Source organism: Sinocyclocheilus anshuiensis, unplaced genomic scaffold (assembly GCF_001515605.1).
Source record: "Sinocyclocheilus anshuiensis isolate Anshui unplaced genomic scaffold, SAMN03320099.WGS_v1.1 scaffold2040, whole genome shotgun sequence".
Classification (NCBI taxonomy): Eukaryota; Metazoa; Chordata; class Actinopteri; order Cypriniformes; family Cyprinidae; genus Sinocyclocheilus; species Sinocyclocheilus anshuiensis.
The window spans coordinates 139,098-149,968 of record NW_015557211.1 but is presented as its reverse complement, the minus strand read 5'-3'; the positions used below and the strand labels follow the sequence as shown (position 1 = coordinate 149,968).

The 10,871-nt window shown below is 35.8% G+C and overlaps 1 protein-coding gene across 1 annotated transcript in view; it reads left to right on the top strand.

The window, feature by feature from the left end:
- The first annotated feature begins 455 nt into the window (after window positions 1-455).
- LOC107678964 (uncharacterized) overlaps window positions 456-10,871 on the top strand; it is a 39,270-nt gene continuing 28,854 nt past the window's right edge. Inside the window, exons 1-2 of the mRNA XM_016474362.1 lie at window positions 456-547; window positions 10,055-10,154. Coding sequence (XP_016329848.1) covers window positions 507-547; window positions 10,055-10,154 — 141 coding nt within the window. The 5' untranslated portion in view covers window positions 456-506. The remainder of the gene's footprint in view (window positions 548-10,054; window positions 10,155-10,871) is intronic.

Sequence of the window (10,871 nt, the reverse complement as noted above, 5' to 3'; positions counted from 1 at the left end):
TAGATGTTAAATAGAGTTGGACTCACTCCACGCCCCTGCCGTAAAAACGCTGTTCTGTGATTGTTGATTTTCACCGCACATTTACTGCTGGTGTACAGAGACTGTATAATATTAAAGTTTTTTACACTAATACAATTTTTTAGGAGTTTGTACAGTAAACCATCAAGTCAAATTGAGTCGAATGCTTTTTTTTTTTTCATTGACAAAACATGCAAATATTTTCCTTTGTTTGTCCTTGATGTTTTTATTAATTAGTGTATGAAGAGAGTAGATGTGGTCAGATGTGCGATGTTTTGGTAGAAAACCAATTTGTGCTTTATTTAAAATATTGTATGTTGAGATGGATGTGACAATACAGCTGTTTATTATACTGCAGAACAGCTTACCTTTGTGCATTGTGGGCGTGGAAGATCCATCAGGTATTAAATGACATACATCAGAGAGGGATCATAACTGTGCAGACTAATCTTAGCAGACAGGTGTTAAGAAGCTCTGCAACTGTCATCATGTCCAGGGAAAAAGACACTGAGACCACCAATGAAAGCAGGTCAGTGGCAACCAGATACTTTCTCTGAAAGTTTTGTTGCGCTGTGGTCCTTTAATTGCATCAATTGTATTTCTGATTTCAGGTGTAGGCTACTACTTCGGGAACATGTTTGAACATGTAAACTATTTTGTCAAATAGCAAAGTAGATAGATACTAGTTTTTCTGTTCTGAACAGAATAGAGAAATAACTTTGAAATGCATATTAAAAGTAATATGGGTCAGTGACAAAAAAGGGTTGGCAAGATGAGAAATTCAAAAATCTTTTAAAAACTTGTTTTGAAAGCATGCATCAGGTGTTTTAAAATGTACACAGCGTGTTTATGTTGCTTTTATGTAATTAAAAATGACATATGCACCATTTTTTTTTTTTGTGCAAAAGTTAAGACTGAATGTACATGAAAATGTCAAATGGTGTAACCGCCAAAGAATGAGAAATATTAAATATTTTATCCACGTAGATGGAATGTAAGCTTACTCATAGAAATAAATACTTAATTTTAAAATATCACACGAAAATAGATTTTATTAGAGTTATCTCTAAATGTAAATTTTACAGTTTTTCTCGATTGCTTAAACACTATCACCAGGCTTTTGAACTAAAATTTCAAAACCATAACGCCATTTATCAAAAAGCACACCCATTTCCCTAAACTATAAGGACACTTATAGCACTATACGATACTGCCTTGAAAAATATCGGTATCATATCGAAAACAAAATAAGTGGTAACGTCCATCCCTAGCGCCTTCACGACATGCCGTCAGCAACAATACTACAGCGAGAATAAAAGTTACGCCTTCTTTCTTTGCGTGAACATTTGGGCGGCGTTATGCAAATCTTCCCACATCGTGACGTAGACATGTGGGGGCGTGTTATGAACAGTGAACGTATGTCTCGTATTGTAATTTAAATTTTCTTATTGTAATTTCATACTGTATTGTGGCATTTATTGGGGGAAAATGGGCTCTGTTATATCATATTAATTATAAAATGTCAGACATTTTATGAATTGTATTTTACAGATGTAAATTGCAATCTTTGGTCAACATTTTTATCAGTGAATTTATGTTCAAATGTAGACACCCACTTCCTTCTGCTACGTTATTAAATCATTTATGTATATATTACATTATATTCTTCTTCTTCTAGCCTTTTAGTCATGTCCGACTCTTGGCTACTTCATAGGCCTGCATCTTCCATGTCCTTCTGTCAAGTGGACAGAAGGACATGTCCTTGTGTGTGTGTGTGTGTGTCTGTGTGTGTCTGTGTCTGTTTCTGTGTGTGTGTGTGTGTCTGTGTGTGTGTGTCTGTGTCTGTGTGTGTGTCTCTGTATGTGTGTTAATTATAAAATTCAGAACAATGGTGCTCCATTTACTTTTATTTACTATTAAATAGTACTAATGTAAGATTATGCCAAACTAGCTGATCTGGGGCTCATGTATAAAACTTTACATAGATTTCATCCTAAATGTGTGTGTACGCACAAAAGCAAGATTTTCCATACGTACAAAAGTTTTCAAATGTATAAAGCCATGCGTACGCCAGAACCTGCGCAAAATTCCCTTTGTAATACCCAGTCAGTGGAAGATTGTGCGTACATTAATCTCCACCCTGTCTCCTGCCCGAAATAGCCATTTATGGAGCTTACAACACCTAGTTTTAATATGCATAACGTCATCTGCATATCATTTCCATGCATATTTCCATCCACGTGACACCACGTTTAACGCAGTTAAGGATAGGAATACGTTAGGAAAATATGAGATACGGACTATAAATGCGTTTTGAGACATCACTATTCTAATTTATGCAATTTGCCTAAAAGGTAAACATATATTTTAGAATGTTTATAGCCTATATTTTTATGGGAAGAGATAAGGCTTATTTTTTTTGCAGTGTAAATAGCTGTCTGACTCACCGCATCAATAACAAAACATTTTGAAAATAAAACGCACATATCTCACAGTTTCCTTCAAATTCTTTATTTTAAATATGGTGTTTGTCACAATATTGGGAAGAGCACGAAAGAGGTTATCATTAGGCTACTCTCTGTCTGTGCTCGACATCTGTGAACAGAGGATTTTAAAGTCTGTTTTACATTTGACACACGTTTAGATTAAATATGACACTCTGAATAATGAAGCTAAGCATTTTCCTGTGGTATGTGATTTAATGTATTAATCACAGCGAGCATTGCTTGGCGCATGACAATGCCGCTTTAATTTGTGTTCTAAATAGCAGAACTCATGTTCTGAGAAAATACTTTTGCGCGAATAATAATGATAATTTTTGTGAATTTGACTTTGTTTGATGGCTTTGGAACATAGACAGTAACGACAGACATAAGGATGCACTCGTTGGTCAAACAGTCCATTGGTCTGATGACAGTAGAACATTCTGTTTGCTTCCTTATTTCGCTCCCTCCAGTAAAAGAGTGCATACTCATGGTCTAGAGTGTCAGTACGGTGCACACATATTTACGCATAGTTTATTTTTTATAAATCCAGATATGTGTGTGGAAAATTGCGTACTCACATTTCCATGCCCATTTTGTGCATACGCAATGTTTATACATCAGGCCCCTGGTGTTTTATTAAGAATTTCACCTTTTTTAATCAAGATCAATTATTTGGTAGAAAGTTTTTTACGGTTACACCACATTGACATTTTTGCAATCATCCCCCAAATATTTTCTCAAAATGAATTAAAACCAGAAATTATGGACTTGGTCCACAAAACAGAGAATGTATGCAATTAATTTGCCTAACCCTATGTTTAAAGAGAGCTGCATGGTTAAGGGTACAAGTTTAAACAAGCATAAACTTCTGATGGTTTGAGAGATAAGACTCTAGACGTGATCTTTGTTTCAGAAGAATTTCACTAATATTGAGAAAGTAGTGAAGTGTCATTCACTGTAACTATGGAGGGGATTGTACTCTAGGAATATGGTTTCAGTTTGTGTCAAAATTATTTTATTGGTTAAAAAAAAAATAAAAATCTAAACATAGTTTTCCGATTAGGTCATCTTTTGGTGTTGTTTTAATGAGCTATGCCTTCAGTGTCAAATGTGCCAAGTTTTGTGTCTTGTCTGTCTTCTTTTGACAGAAAGGCATTGCATACCAATTTATTTGCAGTGAGCTAAAAGGAAAACACCTTAGGCTATTTAATTGCACTGCACTTAAGATGTCTACTTTTCTTAGGTTATGTTTTTGCATGTCTAGGGAAGGGAAGTGAGCATCAAATAGGCCTAATTAATTGAACTTAATCTCAAATCAGATTGAATAACTTTTTGTAGCAATTCAAATGTCACTGCTTGTGCCATCATCTGTGTTATATAAATCTGGCAATTTTACATACATTCATATTCAGCATTATATTTTATTTTTATTTATTTTTATTGCTGCTGCTGCTTTAATATTTGTTTGTGATTAAATCAATTACAACAACATTGGTTAAATTATCTCATGCTTTAAGAGTCCAGCTGTGTTTTACCACTCGTGTTGATGGGTTTCATATGCAGATGCATTTAGATCAGATTACGTGCTGTATGTCCTTTTTATCCTTATTGCATATAGTGGCACATTAGTAAAACATGTTAGATCTGTTTGAGGTTTGAAATTGGTTTCTGATTAATTTTATACATGTCTATACACTGTCAGGATACTGGAGAGAGATGAAGCAAGGACTCAAATGCAGGATTACTCTTTACAACGTAAAACGAAACTAACAAAAACTACCCCGAGGGGGAAAAACAGGCAGGCCAGGACAAGGCACAGCATGGCACGGCAACAGGAACATCTAATATGCACAATGAATCCTAACTGACATAAAACAACGAACCAGCACAGGACTGCAGACACAAGGAGAATAAATGAGTAGGGTAACAAGGGAGACACAGGTGGAGTATCTAAAACAATAATGAGATAACAAGGGCGGGGTCAGACAATAGACAGGAGAGCACATGGCACCAACAACAAACAACAAGCCATGTGCTCAACAAAACACACAGTGACATCTGGGGCCCATTTCAATAAGGAGGTTCATCCAACTCTGAGTTGACTTACCCTGCTTTCTTGAGTTTGACAAACCTCCCGTTCTGAAACGGAAAACCCAGAGTTTCCCTCATTTCAGGGTTAACATGCTCAGAGTTTTCACTTAACCTCCTTTCTGAAACGGGCCCCTGGTGACCAACTAGGGAACACCAGCAGAACCGTGTCATACACTGTCAAACAGCATTTCTCTAGAATTTGCTAAATGCACAATAGGCTACTGATGTTAAAGAGCAGATCTGCACATTTTTATTTATTTATTTTTGTCCAGTGTGGTTCAGCTGAGAGAATATTTTTGTTATAGGCTACCATGGTTCTGCTATAACAGATCAGGGGACTCATTTATAAAATGTTGCAAAGAAACCAACACAGCTGTTTCACGATTGGCCAAATTCACCACATGACAACAATGACTTGTGTTTCTCACATCTTCAATTCCAATACTGCTCACAAATCTGTTTTTAGAACAGTAAAAGTTTTTTTACTGTAGTCGAGTCACACTTATCAAAAAATAAATAAATACAGATAAAAGCATATATACCCCCACTTTATTGGTATTTAAATAGTATATGTTTATATTGAACTTTATTCTTGAACAGATGGCGCTGTATTAAGCAGTATATAAAAAGTGTTTCTGTTGCTCATGAAAACGTTTCTGGAATGTCTGTGTATTTGACAAATATTGCACGTTATTCACTTCATCGGTGACAGAGTATGCAAACACCGTGAGAGCGTCACTACCGCGAGCAGAAAGTGTCCGACTTCGCGTCTCCACTTTCAATTCCGTCCCTGACTGCAAGCGGCTGCTCTAGCTCGCCGATCGGTCTGCGCAGCGCCGAATGAAGTCGAACACACCTTATGAATCGCAAATTATCTTGAACCTTCGCGCAAACAAACGGTTACAGCTCTCTGCCTTGCAAACAACTTCTAATGTATGTCAGTAAAAGATCATCATTCATCATCCATATTCTTTCATTTAAAACAGCGAGCTGCAAGAGCAGCTTACATTTCCAAAAACCTGCAGTACTCGAACAAGTAAAAGTGCGTACGTCTGCTCAGACCCCGACGTGACGCTAAGCACTTTTGCACGTCAAAGCCAGTTTTTACAAATATGAGCGCTGGCGTGGTTTTAAGTGCACGCACACTCTAAGATCGAATCTGTGCATATGCACACTTTATAAATGAGGCCCCAGAAGTCTGTGCCAGATGATGAATGAAAGTGTTTCAAGCCCTGTGTTTATTTTCAGATTATCTCTGCATGTCAAATAATTGAAGTGAGGTGTTTGGTCCAAGATGCAGAGATTCAACATAACAAACCTACTACATTTGCAGCAGTACTTTGGAAAAAATTCTGACCTAAACGTGTACATTTGCCTCACTGAAACTATATCTAACTGCTCTCACAAAAACTTACTTTTTGTTAATTTACCCCAGGCCACCTCTCACTTATTTAGTGGCCTTGAATGATAAGATGCAGGATAACGCAAAGTGGAGAGGAACATCGAGACACAGCAGATTCTCATTCCATATAATTTGGCACAGACTTCAGATCTTTTATGGGGGAAAGAAAAAATGCAGAACTGCTGTTTAACATTGGCAGCCTAGCATATAGTGCCTTCAGCAAATTCTAGAGAAATACTGTATCAGTGCAGAGACATGTCTAAACTTCACCAGAAACTAATTCAAACATCTCAAACAGATCTAACAGGTTTTAGTAATGTGCCACTATATGCAAAACGGATAAAAAGCACATACAGTATGTCATGTGATCTAAATGCATCTGTCATTTCACCAAATTTACAGGAAGGCCAAAATTAAACAAATACCATAGTTTGATTGGACTTTGTGCACTGATTTCAATTATTTATAATAATAAAAATATACACACATGGATGATAGTATACTCATTGAACACTATTTTAACATTTATTAAAGAAGAAGTCACACGCACCTTTTTGGCACCAATATATTATTCCATTTTGCGAATATAAAAACGGGCGCATCTGATGACAAATATTAACAAAGCATTACATTAATGAGTTTAAAATAAATAATCTATTGTGATGCAATGAAATATCACATAAAAAGTCCTCTAATCAAATTAGTTAATTGAATGTGATCACTTTTACTAAAATAGTAATCCCAGCCACTCAACTATTTGGCCAAATGGGCGATTTAAAAGCCTTTACAGATGACTTCCCTAGTGAAAAACAAATATACAGAAATGTATTTGAAATACATTTATTTCATGCTAAGTATACTACAAATACATTTACATATTATTTACATAATTACAAACTGGTATACTTAAAGTCTGCTAAATTGAAACAACAAATTTTGTTATATAATATATATATATATATATAAAGATTTGATTAACTATAAAACTTGTGCAACTTTGTTGTCAGTGGACAGAAATACTGTATTACCTCAACAAGCCAATGTAAACATCTCAATTGCATTGTCTGTAAATTTGCAACAAACAAATGTACAGAGGTCCTTTTTTTATTAGTGGCCCACAGAACATTTTCAAAACAAGTTATTCCAAATGGTACCATAAAATAACCTGGTGTCTGCAGGATTTTTATAATCAATGTTAAGACCTTTAAAAACCTTTCTGCTCTTCACATTTCAGCCTTTAAACAATTTTAAAGAAAAGGGATGAGTCAAAAGTATAAATTATTATATTAAATTAAACAATTGTTATCAATTAATTATTATATTAAATACCATATAAATATATTAGTGTCTTAATTGTTTAGATTTTTATAATGCATTAGCTTTTTGTCGATCCACTGGTTCACATTTAAAAAATATGTAGCAAAAATAGCAGAAGGGCTTATTGAAAAAGCTAATTCGTTCTCTGCCAGCAGGTGTCACTTTCGGAACTGCAGAAATATAGTGGTTTCCCCGGTAACCGCAGTACACAAAGCTGACGTGCAGCACTCAAGTTTATTCAGTGAAATCATAGCCTTTCGAAGTTTAATCATCATATTAATCCATATAGCGATTATTGTCTTTCCGTCCACAAATACCTCTTATAATTTAGACATTTTGTACCATTTAAGAGTTTGCATGGCCTTAAATGTAAACAATTTAACTGAAGACGTTTTAAGGACCCGTGGAAACCCTAATAAGAACATAGTTCAGTGCAAACATTTCTGTCATGCATTTGGCTAAAAAGCATTTGTTAACTATGAATTTTACTTTTGAAATTTGAGGCAAGTGCAACTCTGGCGTCCCCGAAGATTGTGAGCAGTGGTGTGATGGCAATTTAAATAAAATACAGATTTCCAAACAATCCAAACATAAGGATATCCCCTTGAACTTGGTAAAAAGATAATCTGTTTACCATCTTGACTGGAAAATACTGTTTTCATGGTCAGTTTTGCATTTATTATTTGCTAATGTTAGTGAATGTTTACATTAGAGCGCACGTCCTACTCCTGGTTGGAGATAGTACTAACATCATAAACTGAAAGCAATCTTTACGTGACTTGCTTTTCAAATGTTTTGAAATTGATCATCCGAGTCTAATATGGTCCTGTGGGATGTACTAACAGTGCCGCAGAGTTACCTGCTAACTACACCTCACTGACATTGAATTACATGTGCTGTCAGCCATTTTGACTTATGTGCTGTCAACAGGCTTTACCCATAATACATTTTTCAATGGCAAAGTGGCGTAATTGCTGTTACGCCCTTTTGGCACAAACTCGCTTAGTATTTTCAGTGTTAAGTCTTTTGGTTTCTAATGAATAACTCCGAAATTATTAAGAATACACTTGTGTCCTTTTGGCAGTAGAAAGAGCTCATCAATAGCTTTCATTTGATTTAATTTATTTTATTATTATTATATAGTGGTTTCCCCGGTAACCGCAGTACACAAAGCTGACGTGCAGCACTCAAGTTTATTCAGTGAAATCATAGCCTTTCGAAGTTTAATCATCATATTAATCCATATAGCGATTATTGTCTTTCCGTCCACAAATACCTCTTATAATTTAGACATTTTGTACCATTTAAGAGTTTGCATGGCCTTAAATGTAAACAATTTAACTGAAGACGTTTTAAGGACCCGTGGAAACCCTAATAAGAACATAGTTCAGTGCAAACATTTCTGTCATGCATTTGGCTAAAAAGCATTTGTTAACTATGAATTTTACTTTTGAAATTTGAGGCAAGTGCAACTCTGGCGTCCCCGAAGATTGTGAGCAGTGGTGTGATGGCAATTTAAATAAAATACAGATTTCCAAACAATCCAAACATAAGGATATCCCCTTGAACTTGGTAAAAAGATAATCTGTTTACCATCTTGACTGGAAAATACTGTTTTCATGGTCAGTTTTGCATTTATTATTTGCTAATGTTAGTGAATGTTTACATTAGAGCGCACGTCCTACTCCTGGTTGGAGATAGTACTAACATCATAAACTGAAAGCAATCTTTACGTGACTTGCTTTTCAAATGTTTTGAAATTGATCATCCGAGTCTAATATGGTCCTGTGGGATGTACTAACAGTGCCGCAGAGTTACCTGCTAACTACACCTCACTGACATTGAATTACATGTGCTGTCAGCCATTTTGACTTATGTGCTGTCAACAGGCTTTACCCATAATACATTTTTCAATGGCAAAGTGGCGTAATTGCTGTTACGCCCTTTTGGCACAAACTCGCTTAGTATTTTCAGTGTTAAGTCTTTTGGTTTCTAATGAATAACTCCGAAATTATTAAGAATACACTTGTGTCCTTTTGGCAGTAGAAAGAGCTCATCAATAGCTTTCATTTGATTTAATTTATTTTATTATTATTATTATTATTGCTGCTGCTGCTGCTTTAATAGTTGTTTGTGATTACATAAATTACAACAAAATTGGATACATTATCTCATGCTTTAACAGTCCAGCTGTTAAAGTGTTTTACCACTCATGTTGATGGATTTCATATGCAGATGTATTTAGATCAGATGACATATTTCCTCTTTATCCTTTTTGCATATAGTGGCACATTAGGAAAACATGTTAGATCTGTTTGAGGTGTGTAATTTGTTTCTGAACAAGTTTAGTCATGTCTCTGCACTGTCAAAACAACATTTCTCTAGAATGTGCTTAATGAACTATACTATGCTAGGCTGCTGTAATGTTTTTTTTTGTTGTTGTTTTTTCCCCGGTGTGGTTAAGCTAAGATAACATTTTTGTTAGTACCATGGTTCTCCTACAATAGATCTGAAGTCCAAGCCCTGTATTTATTTTCAGAGCATCTCAGCATGTCAAATAATTGAAGTGAGGTGTTCTGTCCAAGATGCAGAGATTCAACATAACAAAACCTAATATAATTTGCAGCAGTACTTTGGAAACATGCAGACCGAAACTTGTATATTTGCCACACTGAAACTATATCAAACTGAAAAAAAAAAAAAAAAATGAAAATTCATACTATTTGTTTTTCTACCTCAGACCACCTGTCACTTATTTAGTGGCCTTGAATGATAAGTTGCAGATGAATGCAGACAAAGTGGAGAGGAACATCATTGAGACACAACGTAATCTCAACAGGGTAAGTACAGAACAACTGCTTCTGTGGATTACAAATCAAAGCCACAGAGTTTATGTTAAATGCCCCTTGAAATATGTCAGTTTAGGGTTATTTGCGGTACAATTGCAGAAAGTGTATGCCAGTCTTATTTTAGTATTATTTATATACTATTATAGCATTTTGAATTAGCAAAGCAACATTTCTATTTTCTGTTAAAGTTTTGTTTTAAGTTTTTTTTCTCCCCACAAAATATTAGTATTTTATTGTTTTTTATTTAATAATAATAATAATAATAGTTTTAGTTAACTTTAACAAAATGTCTCAGCTTACCAATGTGACCGTGGTTCCCCGAGAGGGAACGAGACGCTGCGTCCGACACTTTGGGGAATGCTGCCAGCATGACCGGTGTCTGAAGCATGTGTAAATCAACTCCAATCCTATTGGTCCACATGGCCTGTGACGTCATAGGCAGGTACCCAAAAGTATAAAAGGGCACCTTCTGAATACGTCACCAACTCAGTTGTCTGAGGAGACGTAAACAGGCAGGCCGAGGCATAGCAAGGGGACGCAGCATCTCGTTCCATCTCAGGGAACCATGGTTACATAGGTAACCCGAGACGTTCCCCTTCTAGGGAACTCAACGCTGCATCCTGGTGGACACTTTGGGGAACGATATCCAATCACGCTATGCCGAAGAGCATGCCTGTCCACCTGGTGAGAGAGCACCAAGGAGGTGAC